The sequence below is a fragment of the Rhinolophus sinicus genome, chromosome 5, assembly GCF_057876585.1.
Source record: "Rhinolophus sinicus isolate RSI-liver-muscle chromosome 5, RSI-T2T, whole genome shotgun sequence".
In the NCBI taxonomy this organism is placed as follows: Eukaryota; Metazoa; Chordata; class Mammalia; order Chiroptera; family Rhinolophidae; genus Rhinolophus; species Rhinolophus sinicus.
In genome coordinates this window covers 68,153,048-68,167,396 of record NC_142505.1, presented here as the reverse complement: position 1 = coordinate 68,167,396, position 14,349 = coordinate 68,153,048, and the positions used below count along the sequence as shown (strand labels likewise).

Here is a 14,349-nt window from a genome sequence, read left to right as displayed (position 1 = left end):
AGCATTGATGGTTAGTTGACTTTTGCATCAGAACATGGCTGTCCCTAAACAATCTAGGCTTTTTGAGTGGCCCTTCAAAGATTTGTCACCCATTGACTTACATACATCATAAAATTTGATACTATTCTTAACCTTCAAAACAGTTCTGTATGAATTACTTTCATTGATGAAGCCTTTGAATCTACTAGATACCAAATTGGGCTCAAGAAAAAATACAGCACTGCAAGCTGATAACCCTGAGTAGCCTGTCAGGTTTCACTGTAACTGTTCCTACATACCCGGCTCATTCAAACAGTTGTAAACACCTTGAAAGTGTAGACCCAGAGGGATGGACTTTATCCCTGCTATCAGCACACCCAGCAGTACTCAGCTTCCATCGCATTAATAAAGCCCTATTTCGTGCGCGGTGTCCGGCGGGGTCTCTGCTCCCGCTCCCCACATAAGAACACAGGATATGGTGAGGCCAAAAAGGAACACCCATGGAGCCATAGATATGGGAGTCATGCCACTATATTCTCGCTGGCGGCTGGGTTGGAGACACAGGAAGCAGGAGCCGCACAATTCTCAACCCTCACTGCGCCGCTTGCAGGCTCAGCCACCATCTTCTTGCTAGCCCCCATTTTTTGCTAGCGTAGCCACAGCAGTTATATTAGTGGTCAATGGCTCATTGGTTACAGCTGACGGCCAAGTAGCCACAACTGATGGCCATTTACTACCTGAGCCAGCACCTTTCTATGTGAGGCCGAGAGCCTGGAAACTGCACTCTTGGCTGTCCCCACACCCTAATAAACACTTCAACCAGCACAAGGGAAAAAAAAAAATGCCTCCTTTATCCTCAGCCACTCAGGTTCCCCTAACTCTGCCTCATGCCTGGGTTTATGGCTAACCACCTAGCTGCAAGGTTTCCTCAGGTTTAGTCTCATGCCTCTTATCCGCGGGCCACCCACATCCTTAATTTGGGGGTTTGGGAATCTTGTTTGCACGTGCGGGCACATGGGCCAAGCACTGCTCAGCTAACATCCATGGAAAAGCACCCTCTTTGTAGTTAGGGTTGAGGTTTTTTAATAGTCTTCAAGGAAGCCACACAACCACATAAACTTGTGGGCTACGTGGAGGTGGAGAAGACACAGCTAGTTGGGAGGACCCGAATTGCCACAGCACCTTTTCTGAGCAGGTAGTGGCTCTGAAAAGAGCCTTTGGGTTAAGAGCGGCGATTCTGGCCGGGACATTGCTCGTGCAATGGGTTCAGGCGCGCTCTCCGCGGATGCGGCGTGCCAGCTGCATGTCCTTAGGCATGATGGTGACGCGCTTGGCGTGGATGGCGCATAGATTGGTATCTTCGAAGAGCCCCACCAAATAGGACTCACACGCTTCCTGCAGCGCCATCACAGCCGAACTCTGGAAACGTAGGTCGGTCTTGAAGTCCTGCGCAATCTCACGTACCAGACGCTGGAAGGGAAGCTTGCGGATCAACAGTTCGGTGGACTTCTGGTAGCGACGGATCTCGCGCAGAGCCACAGTTCCGGGCCGGTAGCGGTGCGGCTTCTTGACTCCGCCAGTGGCCGGGGCGCTCTTCCGAGCCACCTTAGTGGCCAGTTGTTTGCGTGGGGCCTTGCCACCAGTAGACTTGCGCGCGGTCTGCTTGGTACGAGCCATGTCCTCAGTTTCACCAACAGTGCTTCAGCTATCACCTCCAATGCTGCTCCTCGACTGTGCCAGGCGCAGGGCACGCCTGCTTTTATAGAGGCTGCCATCTCCCCATTGGCCGGCCTCCAGGTGGCGCGATGGCAGGATGTGCTCTGATTGGTCCATAGGGCGCTCTGCTCAGCTGCCTGTTCCTTATTTTCGTGTCGCTGGGGTGTCGTTGCTCAGTCCTGCGGAAGTCTGAGGCTTCGCGGGCCTGCTAAAATCCCCTTTGATAGCGGTGTCGTAGTTCCGATATGGGTTTCGGGCTGGGGTCCCGTCGCCTGGGCATAGTCGGGGGTGTCATTTCATTTTGCACAGCTCCCTTGTTTCCCCCCAGCGCTCCCTTCCCCCACTCTCTTTGGTGATCCTTTCAATCACAAAATTTAAAGATAAGTCTATTGGCTTAAATTGACAAATGACTCTCAGGGCACGTTTTTTACACCCTCGAATCTGGCTGGGGAGGCAGGACCTGCTCCTTCAAACCATTTTTAACCACTTACAGATTTTTATACATTTCCTCATTCCATCGTGCACACATTTCCATCAAGATTCTTGGTGTTTTGTTTGCCACACTGAATGGGATTTCCTCATCACATTTTCTGTTTCTTGCAGTTGAATAGTGAATTGGCACCGTTTTCTCTTTGGGCAACTGCACACTGCACTTTGGGAACCTTGGAAGTTTTGCTCTTGACAAAATAGTGGGTGACAACGAATATTCCAGGGTAATGGTGAATAAGGATGGTGATAGTGGGCTTTTCCAATCTGTTCCACCTCTAGTGTAATCACACTAAAGTCATTTACCAGCAACATGGTGCTAGGCTCTAACTGATCCTAATTTATAAAAATTATTAATTTTCAAAAATGATAAAAGATTAAAAAATGACTTTTCTCATTAGACCTAAATAAGGTGGCTCATATTTTCCCCAATACCGAACTATTAGCCTTTCAAGAAACCCAATTTGTCATCATCATTCTTCTAATGTACTTGAATCATTTTTCTAACATTTAAAGTGGGATTTCTATTTCCCTATTTATATGTGATGCTGGTCTGTACTTTTTTTTGGTGGATCATATTCATTTGTTTTAATAGCAGCATTACATTTTCTTCATAAGAAAAAAATAGGCTTTCTTTCATTATTTTGGGGAAATTTGTTTACTAGTAGAATTTTATATTTCTTAATAGTTTCACAGTAATTTGCCTGGGTGCCAGGCATATTTTCAATTCTTCAGGCCTTCAAAAATCTTTAACTCATTTAAAATACTTAACAGTAATTAGTTATGAGCACATGTGAACGTTTTATTAGTTTTTCTGTAAGAGATAAGCTATATCACAGGGCAATTTAAAATTTTTCTTTTAGGAGAGATACTTATAAGAAAAAATGAGAAAGCCATCATTAACCTAGATTATAAACAGTTTGGTGACAGTCCCTAGGACCTCAAATATAAAAGAACATCCAGACTGGAAAGTAAGAAATAAAACTATTTGTAGATGACATGATCTTGTATATTGAAAATGATTAGACTTAAAAAAAATTTTTCCTACCACTTCTCTATTTCCTTCTAGAGGATCTTCACACTTTCTGTTTTTCCAACAAACAACATCCTAATGGCACTATGTTGAACTTACAGATCAATTTAGGGGAAAATGCATTTCCCCCCCAAATATTTTAAAAGTTGGTCCATTTAAATGTTCTCCATCAACCTGTCAATAAACTACTACAGTTTTCATCAAAATAATTTTTCCTTTTTGGGGGTATTATTCTTGATTGTTATTTACTACCGTGGCATTTCCCATTAAATTTTCTACGGATTCATTTATAGACAGGAAAGATGTGTTTGGCTGAATTTGAGTGCACTTTTTCATTTGTTTTGGTCATTTCTGTAAGGCACTGACTCTAAACATCAATGTCCATTGGAACACCTGGAGATCATTGAAAAGCACATGGCTAGGCCTCATCCAGTCCATGATTCAGTGGGTCTGTGGGGTGAACCCAAGATTTTGCATTCCTCACAAGTTTCCAAGTGACCTTGAAGGTACTGGCCCAGAACAACTGTGGTAACACTGCTCTAGCATTTCCAATGTCAAGTGGTGGCCTTGGTGCCAATTCAGCTCAGACAGAAATCCCCAATTTGGGGCATAGCAGAGACTTTTATCAGTGCAAACAACTCAATAGTGTTATAGCTCAGTTATGATTAGCATGGTTGTGAGGAGGTTCTGGGGGTGAGGCTCCTCTCAGGCTAGACAGCTCTGCTCAATTCTGTTCAGCTCAGCTCTGGTCTGCTGGTGAGACAATCTGGACATTTCATCTTCAATACTTCAGATGCAACTACAGAAAAGTGGTCTTTCTTATAAGGAGAAAAGGTATTAGAAGCAGAGGAAAACTGATTTATACAGACAGAAGTCCCTGCCCCTGGTCCCTGATTGGTCTGTCCTCATGAAAATAAGGAATTCAAATCCTTACAGTTTGATTGGCACAAAAAGCACTGTCCTGATTGGTTAGAATGGAGCCACTCTGATTGGTTGATAAGATGCACAGCTCTGATTGGATGGGGAAAGCCTAAGTCCTATTGGTTGAAATACTATTCCAGGAACTCTTTTATAAAGGGTGGCGCACATGACAGGAACAGAGTGCCGCAGGCAATTCAGTGTAGGCTTCTCCCTGAAGATTGGTTTGCTGGAGAGGCCTCTGTGTAGAAATGGCTGCTGCTTTTTAAAAATTTGAGCCCAGTTAGCCACCAGGAGCCCTTAGTAGGTATCTTCTTTGTTAGGGTCTACACCAGGTATTAAATACTCTTAAATAATTTGAAATGTATAACATTTACCTTAAAACAAGTGAACAAACAAAAAAACCTCTGTTATTACATTCTCTAATGTTCCAGAATAAAAGTATTAATGGACTTCCTTGTCACTGAGCGAATGATGTGTGTCACCATCATACATCATTCTGGGGGTTGTGTGAAAGCTATCTGTTTTTATCAGTTTAAAGAATCATGAATTTATTATATTTTACTAAAAGCTTACTATATTAAAGAAAGATAACTATCCAATATATATTTAAAAATTCCAGTAATATCAGTTATATTTATATATTTCCCCATGTTAAAAAGTCACCACATACCTGGGAGTAACCCACCTTCATTTGGTGGCTGGAGTTTCTGGTGGAAGCTAGTTGAGGGCTTCTGGAGATATCTGTGTTCTGATTGGCTGATATACCCAGCTGTTTTATCCAATTAGAGAGATGAATACTGCTGCTCATTTTTTTTTTTTTTTAAGATTTTTTTTTTTTATTGGGGAAGGGGAATAGGACTTTATTGGGGAACAGTGTGTACTTCCAGGCCTTTTTTTTCCAAGTCAAGTTGTTGTCCTTTCAAACTTAGTTGTGGAGGATGCTGTTCATCTTCAAGTTGTTGTCCTTTCAGTCTTAGCTGTGGAGGGCGCAGCTCAGCTCCAGGTCCAGTTGCCATTGCTAGTTGCAGGGGGCACAGCCCACCATCCCTTGCGGGAGTCGAACCGCCAACCTTGTTGTTGAGCCCGTGCTCCAACCAACTGAGCCATCTGGGAGGCAGCTCAGCTCAAGGTGCCGTGTTCAACCTTAGTTGCAGGGGGCGGAGCCCACCATCCCTTGTGGGACTGGAGAAATTGAACTGGCAACCTTGTGGTTGAGAGCCCACTGGCCCATGTGGGAATCAAACCAGCAACCTTTGGAGTTAGGAGCATGGAGCTCTAACCGCTTGAGCCACTGGGCCGGCCCGCTGCTGCTCATTTAAATGTTCTATTTAATCCAATCACATGATGCAATCAACCAAGGCCTCATTTAAATGTAAGCCATATAAATAAGACTGGCTGCACCATCTGCCTTTTCAAGGACTTGCTGTCTCCACTGGAAGTGCAATTTTGCCCCCAGGAAGGTTTTGCGTGAGGTGTAGCTGATGTTTACAAGGATGGAGCAAGGCCTGGTGACTTTGTGTCAAAAGTGCCCAGATCTCTTCCAAGTTCACTAGCTGCAAGGGGGCTGCTTATTTTTAAGTTAAATTCCAAGAGCCTTTCTATTAGCCCAAACTACTGTGTTTCCCAGAAAATAAGCCCTAGCATGATTTTTCAGGATGACACTCCCTGAACATAAGTCCTAATGTGTCTTTTGGAGCAAAAATTAATATAAGACCTGGTCTTATTTTCGGGGAAACACGGAATCACAGCCACCTTTAAAACAGACTATGAGGTCTGACAATTAAGTTCACGAACTTGCCACCATGCACTATGTGCATATATTGGCAACACTGTACAAACAGCTTGGTAAGGTTTCTTTTTTTTTTTTTTTTTTAATTAAATTTATTGGGGTGACAATTGTTAGTAAAATTACATAGATTTCAGGTGTACAATTCTGTATTACATCATCTATAAATCCCATTGTATGTTCATCACCCAGAGTCCGTTCTTCCATCACCATATATTCGATCCCCCTTACCCTCACCTCCCCCCCCACCCCCCTTACCCTCTGGCAACCACTAAACTATTGTCCGTGTCTATGAGTTTCTGTTTCTCATTTGTTTGTCTTGTTCTTTTGTTGTTTTTGGTTTATATACCACATATCAGTGAAATCACATGGTTCTCTGCTTTTTCTGTCTGACTTGTTTCGCTCAGCATTACTCTCTCAAGATCCATCCATGTTGTCACAAATGTTCCTATATCATCTTTTCTCACTGCCGAATACTATTCCATTGTGTATATGTACCACAACTTCTTTATCCATTCATCTATCGAAGGACATTTTGGTTGTTTCCATGTCTTGGCCACCGTAAACAAAGCTGCAATGAACATTGGAGCACACGTGTCTTTATCTCTAAATGTTTTCAGATTTTTTGGGTAGATACCCAGGAGAGGGATTGCTGGGTCATACGGCAATTCTATTCGTAATTCTTTGAGGAACCTCCACACTGCCTTCCATAACGGCTGCACCAGTCTGCATTCCCACCAACAGTGTATGAGGGTTCCTTTTTCTCCACAACCTCTCCAACATTTGTTACTATTTGTCTTGTTGATGATAGCCATTCTGACTGGGGTGAGGTGATATCTCATTGTGGTTTTGATTTGCATTTCTCTGATGATTAGTGATGTTGAGCATTTTTTCATATGTTTATTTGCCATTTGTATGTCCTCTTTGGAGAAATGTCTCTTCAAGTCCTCTGCCCATTTTTCAATTGGGTTGTTTGTTTTTTTGTTGTTGAGTTCCATGAGTTCCTTGTATATTCTGGATATTAGCCCCTTATCGGAGGCACTATTTGCAAAAATCTTCTCCCATTCAGCTGGTTGCCTCTTTATTTTGTCAATGGTTTCTTTTGCTGTGCAGAAGCTTTTAAGTTTCATATAGTCCCATTCGTTTATTTTAGCTTTTACTTCCATTGCCTTTGGAGTCAAGTTCATAAAATGCTCTTTGAACCCAAGGTCCATAAGTTTAGTACCTATGTTTTCTTCTATGCAGTTTATTGTGTCAGGTCTTATGCTTAAGTCTTTGATCCATTTTGAATTAACTTTGGTACATGGTGACAAATAGCAGTCCAGTTTCATTCTTTTGCACGTGGCTATCCAATTCTCCCAGCACCATTTATTGAAGAGGCTGTCTTTGCTCCATTGTATGTTTTTAGCTTCTTTGTCAAAAATTATCTGTCCATATTTATGTGGTTTTATTTTTGGGTTCTCAATTCTATTCCATTGGTCTATGTGTCTGTTTTTCTGCCAATACCATGCTGTTTTGATTATTGTGGCCCTGTAGTACAGGCCAAAGTCAGGAAGTGTGATACCTCCATTATAGTTCTTTTTTCTTAAGATTGCTTTGGCTATTCGGGGTCTTTTGTGGTTCCAAACAAATCTGATGATTTTTTGTTCTATTTCTTTAAAATATGCCATTGGGATTTTGATGGGGATTGCATTGAATCTGTATATTGCTTTGGGTAATATGGCCATTTTAACTATGTTGATTCTTCCAATCCATGAGCATGGAATGTCTTTCCATTTCTTTGTGTCTTCTTCAATTTCTTTCAAAAATGTCTTATAGTTTTCAGCATATAGGTCTTTCACATCCTTGGTTAAGTTTATTCCTAAGTATTTTATTCTTTTTGCTGCAATTGCAAAAGGAATTGTTTTTTGTATTTCTTTTTCTGAGATTTCATTGTTAGTATATAGGAAGGCAATGGACTTTTGTACGTTGATTTTGTAGCCGGCAACTTTACTGTATTCGTTGATTGTTTCTAGTAGCTTTTTGGTGGAGTCTTTAGGGTTTTCTATATATAGCATCATGTCATCTGCAAAGAGTGATAATTTAACTTCTTCATTCCCAATTTGGATGCCTTTTATTTCTTTCTCTTGCCTGATTGCTCTGGCAAGGACTTCCAACACTACGTTGAAAAACAGAGGTGATAGGGGACAGCCCTGTCGTGTTCCTGAACGTAGAGCAAAGGGCTTCAGCTTTTCTCCATTAATTATGAGATTAGCAGAGGGCTTGTCATATATGGCCTTTATTATGTTAAGGTATTTTCCTTCTATACCCATTTTATTAAGTGTTTTAATCATAAATGGATGTTGTATCTTGTCAAATGCTTTTTCTGCATCAATTGATATAATCATATGATTTTTGTCCTTTATTTTGTTTATGTGATGTATCACATTGATGGATTTGCGGATGTTGAACCATCCTTGTGCCCCGGGGATGAACCCCACTTGGTCGTGATGAATAATCTTTTTAATGCATTGTTGTATTCGATTTGCTAGAATTTTGTTTAGGATTTTTGCATCGGTATTCATTAGAGATATTGGTCTGTAGTTTTCTTTTTTTGTGCTGTCCTTACCAGGTTTTGGTATCAGGGTAATGTTGGCCTCATAAAATGAGTTAGGGAGTACTGTCTCTTCTTCAATTTTTTGGAAGAGTTTGTGCAGAATTGGTATTAGATCCTCTTTGAAGGTTTGGTAGAATTCACTAGTGAAGCCATCTGGTCCCGGACTTTTGCTTTTGGGAAGGTTTTGGATGACTGATTCAATTTCGTTACTGGTGATCGGTCTGTTTAGATTTTCCAGTTCTTCATGGTTCAGCCTTGGAAGGCTATATGTTTCTAAGAACTTGTCCATTTCTTCTAGGTTGTTGAATTTGGTGGCATATAGTCCTTCATAGTATTCTTGGATGATCCTTTGTATTTCTGTGGTGTCCGTGATAACTTCCCCTTTTACGTTTCTGATTTTGTTAATCAGCGTCTTCTTTCTTTTTATCTTAGTAAGTCTAGCCAAGGGTTTGTCAATTTTGTTAATTTTTTCAAAGAACCAGCTCTTCGTCACATTAATTTTTTCTATTGTCTTTTTGTTCTCTATTTCATTTAGTTCTGCTCTAATTTTTGTTATTTCCTTTCTTCTGCTGACCTTGGGTTTTACTTGTTCTTCTTTTTCTAGTTCTTTAAGGTGTAACATGAGGTTATTTATTTGGGAGTTTTCTTGTTTCTTGAGATAGGCCTGTAATGAGATAAATTTCCCTCTTAAAACTGCTTTCGCTGCATCCCAGAAATTTTGGTAGGATGTATTTTCATTGTCATTTGTTTCTATGTATCTTTTGATCTCTCCTCTAATTTCTTCTTTGACCCAGTCCTTCTTTAAAAGTATGTTGTTTAATCTCCATGTATTTGTGTTTTTTCCCGCTTTCTTTTTACAGTTGATATCCAATTTCAAAGCCTTGTGATCAGAGAATATGCATGGTATGATTTCAATCTTCTTAAATTTGTTGAGACTGATTTTATGTCCCAATATATGGTCTATCCTTGAGAATGTTCCGTGTACACCAGAAAAGAATGTATAGTCTGATGTTTTAGGATGAAGTGCTCTATAAATGTCAATTATGTCCATTTCATCTAATGTGTCATTTAGGGCTACTATTTCATTATTTATTCTCTGTTTGGATGATCTATCCATAGCTGTCAATGATGTATTTAAGTCCCCTAGTATAATTGTATTTTGGTCAATTTCTCCCTTTAGTTCTGTTAGTAGTTGCTTGGTGTATTTCGGTGCTCCCTGATTGGGGGCATAAATATTGATGACTGTTATGTCTTCTTGTTGTACAGTCCCCTTCACCATTATGAAATGTCCATCTTTATCTCTTGTTATCTTTTTCACCTTGAAGTCTGTTTCATCTGATATCATTATGGCTACACCTGATTTTCTCTGGGTACCATTTGCTTGGAGTGTCAATTTCCACCCTTTCACTTTGAGTCTATGCTTGTCCTTGTAGCTGAGATGTGTCTCTTGGAGACAGCATATGGTTGGGTTTAGTTTTTTGATCCAATCTGCTACTCTGTGCCTTTTTATTGGTGAGTTCAGTCCATTTACATTTAGGGTGATTATTGATATGTGAGGATTTGCTGTCATTCTATCTTTAGTTTTCTGGTAAGGCTGTGTCTCCATTGTTTCTTTGCCTTTTTGTTGTTGTCTATTATTTCTGTGTGGTGGTATTCTATGATGTTTCCCTCTGTTTCTTCTCTTATTTCAGTATATATTTCAGTGCTGGATTTTTTTTGAGTGGTTACCCTTAAGTTTATGTAAAAGAAAGTTTGATATTTAGAGTATTCCATTATCTTCAGCACGCTTAGTCTCTCCATTCCCATATTCCGGTTCAGGCCTTTACTCTCCCCCTTTTTGAGTTTTGGTTGCCACAAATTGTCCCTGTTGATGGTGGTCGAATAGCCTCCTTTAGTATTTCTTGTAGTGCAGGTCGTGTATTAGAAAATTCCCTCAGCTTCTGTATGTCTGGAAAGGTCTTTATTCCTCCTTCATATCTAAAGGATATCTTTGCTGGATATATTATTCTTGGCTCATGATTTCTCTCTTTCAATAGTTTGAATATTTGGTTCAACTCCCTCCTGGCTTGTAGAGTTTCTGCTGAAAAATCTGATGATAATCTAATGGGCTTTCCTTTGTAAGTTACCGTCTTCTTTTCCCTGGCTGCCTTGAGGATTCTTTCTTTGTCGTTGACTTTAGACAGCTTCAATACAATGTGCCTTGGAGAAGGCCTGTTGGGATTGAGGTAACTAGGTGTTCTATTTGCTTCTTGGATTCGAGGGTCCAGTTCTGTCCACAAGTTTGGGAAGTTCTCATCGACAATTTGTTTGAATATATTCTCTGTTCCCTTCTCTCTTTCCTGTCCTTCTGGTATGCCCATTATTCTTATATTGCTCTTTCTGATGGAGTCAGAAAGTTCTTGTAGAGTTCTTTCATTTCTTTTAAGTCTCAAGTCTCTTTCTTCTTCTCTCTGTGTCATTTCCAGGTTTCTATCTTCGATGTCACTGACTCTTTCCTCCATCTGGTCAACTCTACTACCTAAGCTGGTTATTTCATTCTTAATTTCTTCTATTGAGTTCTTAATCTCCAGAAATTCTATTTGGTTCTTTTTTAAGATTTCAATCTCTTTCATAAAATGCTCATGCTGTTCTTTGATTGAGTTTCTGAGTTCCTTTAACTGCCTATCTGTGTTTTCTTGTATCTCGTTGAGTTTTTTCAGAAGTGCAATCTTGAATTCTCTGTCATTTAAGTCACATATTTCTGAATCTTTAAGTGCCTTCTCTGGAGATTTTTCACTTTCTTTCTGAGTTATCTTGTTGCCTTGGTTATTCATGGCGATTACTGGTTTACTATTTCTCTTCCTAGACATCTACAGGAGTGGCTTCTGCAACAGGTTGATAGAAAGCGGTCTTTCTTTTGTTTGCCAGTACTTGTTGGTAGAATGTTTTATTATTTCTCCAACTGCAACTTATTTTCCTTCTCCCACATAGTAGTGCTATGTTTTCTCTGCACTATTCCAACTTCTCACACAATGGGGGGATTCCCTGGGAGACGGGCTTCTCCTCTGTTAATAGTTCGTCTAGGTCACAGGGCGCAGTGTCCCGGTGGGTATGCGGAGAGCTTTTGATGTTCCAAAGCTCTTCCAGCTCCTGATTCAGAGCCCGTAGGTTTCAGCAGTTTTGTTTACTCCTGCAGGGATCCGCCCAGATAGGTGGGGTCAGAGGCGGGGTGAGTTGTGAGAGGTGGCCCAGAGCAATGGCGGCAACCACCACCACAGCCGGTCCTGCTTCCACAGCTCTCTCCCCTTTGCTGGAACCAGCTGGGCTGTGAAATTGTGTTTGCAGTCCACAGTTCTCAAAACAGCAAACTTTCTGTTGTTTTGATCTGACACTGCTACTGTTTCGCTTCTAGCACCGGGCAGGTGGGGGCAGGGCAAGCTCTGGGAGGGGAGGGAGGGGGCGGCTAGTCTCAGTGCCTAAGGTTCCGTTCTCTGCTTGGCAGTGCGGGCCCAAACCACCATTTTCAGCCTTTTTCCCTCAGTCTTTTCTCCGAGGTCTCTGCCGTGAGCGTTGGGTTCAGCCGTGTCATATGCTGTCCCCTCAGCCCTGTGGAGCCCTGGTGGAGCCCTAGCAATTCGAGTTCTTCCCTCTCCCGCAGCTGCGGTAGTTCCGGGAAGCAGCGAGCTCGGCGCACTGAGCCAGGTCTGCGTCCCCCGCCCGCGCGTCTCCGTCTCCGCGCACTTCTCCCTTTCCTCCTCCCTCCACTCGCGCGAATCTCCCACCTGTAGGTGATTTCAGTCGGTAGTGGGCCTCTTCGTGTTGCCTGTGTGCTGTGCAGGGAGTCCTTTGTGGAGTTTTTGTTGTTCGATTCGTTGTAATTTCCAGGGGAGCTTTACAGAGGCTCACCTCACGCCGCCATTTTTCCGGAAGTCTTCGACAGGTTCCTTGGTAAGGTTTCATAACCTTGGTACATCAGTGTCTCACAGCTGTGTTCGTGTCGGTGGTATCTTGCTAAGTGGCATTCATTATTGTTGCTGTGTGTTTTTGTGTGCCATTGAGAGAATGTCTGAGTTTGAATTAGAGCAACGAACAAACGTTAAATTTCTTGTTAAACTTGACAAGAGTAGAAGTGAAATTAGGGACATGTTAGTCCAAGTTTATGGGGACAATGCCATGTGTGGGGACAGAGTCCCAGAGAGCAGTGTCCAGGCTCTCAGCCTCACGTGGAAAAGTGCTGGGTCAGGTAGTAGATGGCCATCAGCTGTGACTGGTTGGCCATCAGCTGTAACCTGTTAGCCAATTAGCCATTGATATAACTGCTGTGACTGCGTTGGTTTGTTGGTTGGTTGGCAGGCAGAAAAGGGGACAGTGGATTGTGGATCATGTGGATCCTACTTCCTGTGTGTGAGTCTCGCCCAACCACCAGAGAGACTGGGGTGCAGGAAGACCCCTTATTGGGGTACTAGCGGATGTTTGCTCCCTGTGTCTCCAACCCAGCCGCCGGCGGGAATATAGTGGTATGACTCCCCTATCTATGGCTCTGTGGGTGTTTCTTTTTGGCCTCACCATATCCTGCGTTCTTATGTGGGGAGCGGGAACAGAGCCACAGCTTGACACCCCATGTGACACCATGAATAAAACAGCAGTGTACAAATGGATTAAACATTTTTCTGAAGGGAGAGAATGTGCCACTGAGGAAGAGAGGTCAGGACGGCCAGAAAAGAGCAGAACTGATGAAAACATTGCAAAAATTTGTTGAATTGTACATCAAAATCATCAGTTGACTGTGAGAAGCATAGCAGACCAAGTAAACATCAATAGAGAAACAGTTAGGAAAATCTTAACTTAAAATCTTGGCATGAGAAAGGTGTGTACAAAAATGGTCCCAAAGGAACTCACCAATGAATTATTTGGAAGTGCTAAAAAGACTGCATGAAAAAGTTACACGACCTGAACTTTTCTCCAACAATTCATGTATCTTGCATCACAACAGTGCACCAGCTCACGCGGCACTGTCTGTGAGGGGGGTTTTAGCCAGTAAACCAACAACTGTATTGGAACACCCTTCCTACTCACCTGATCTGGCCCCCAATGACTTCTTTCTTTACCTGAAGATAAAGGAAATATTCAAAGGAAGACATTTTGATGACATTCAGAACATAAAGGGTATTGTGACAACAGCCCTGATGGCCATTCCAGAAAGAGTTCAAAAATTGCTTTGAAGGGTGGACTAGGTGCACAGCTTCCCAAGGGGAGTACTTCGAAGGTGACCCATTGTATATTCAGCAATGAGGTATATAGCACTTTTTCTAGGATGAGTTCGCAAACTTAATTGTCAGATCTGGTATATGGCATTTCTTAAGCACATACCTGTAAGGTTTAGATGTGGACGTGTGTGTAACCCTACATGCAGGAAACACCAACAAAAAGATGAGACAGCCCAGCATCTAGAACCTGATGCATGCCACGCAGAGGGAGGAGGAGAAAACGCGCCTGGGAAGGGTGAGGGGAGAGCAAGCAGAGTTTGCAGCCCTGCAAACTCTGGAAGGATTGGGGAGTTCCAGTCCTGCGCTCACACGAACAAAAACATCAGGTAATACATCCCCAGACAAGGGAGAAAAGGCTCCCCTTTCAGGAAGAATTGGTCATAGACCTAACATGTAGGGAACGCGCGGCCCTCGAGAAATCAGAGACTTCAGTGTGCAAAACCTGGAGAGCCCAGGAAGGAGAGAAGGCGGGTCCGTGGGGCGCAGGGTGGCGGTTAGCGCCGCAGGCCAAGAGGATGCGAAACCAATGCGGTCAGGCCTAGAGCTTTTGAACTGACCAACATGGAAACGCGCCCGAGTGTAAATA

At 42.4% G+C, this 14,349-nt stretch overlaps 1 protein-coding gene across 1 annotated transcript; it reads right to left on the bottom strand.

Moving 5' to 3' along the window:
• Nucleotides 1-513: 513 nt before the first annotated feature.
• On the bottom strand, nucleotides 514-1,860 carry LOC109446450 (histone H3.1). The gene has a single exon (XM_074312177.2). It carries the CDS (start codon nucleotides 1,654-1,656, stop codon nucleotides 1,246-1,248), a length of 411 nt encoding a protein of 136 aa, XP_074168278.1. The 5' UTR covers nucleotides 1,657-1,860; the 3' UTR covers nucleotides 514-1,245.
• Nucleotides 1,861-14,349: the final 12,489 nt, after the last annotated feature.

What these genes read in the sequence shown, in the direction of transcription:
- LOC109446450 (XM_074312177.2), bottom strand. Translation starts at nt 1,656, where the DNA reads ATGGCTCGTACCAAGCAGACCGCGCGCAAGTCTACTGGTGGCAAGGCC.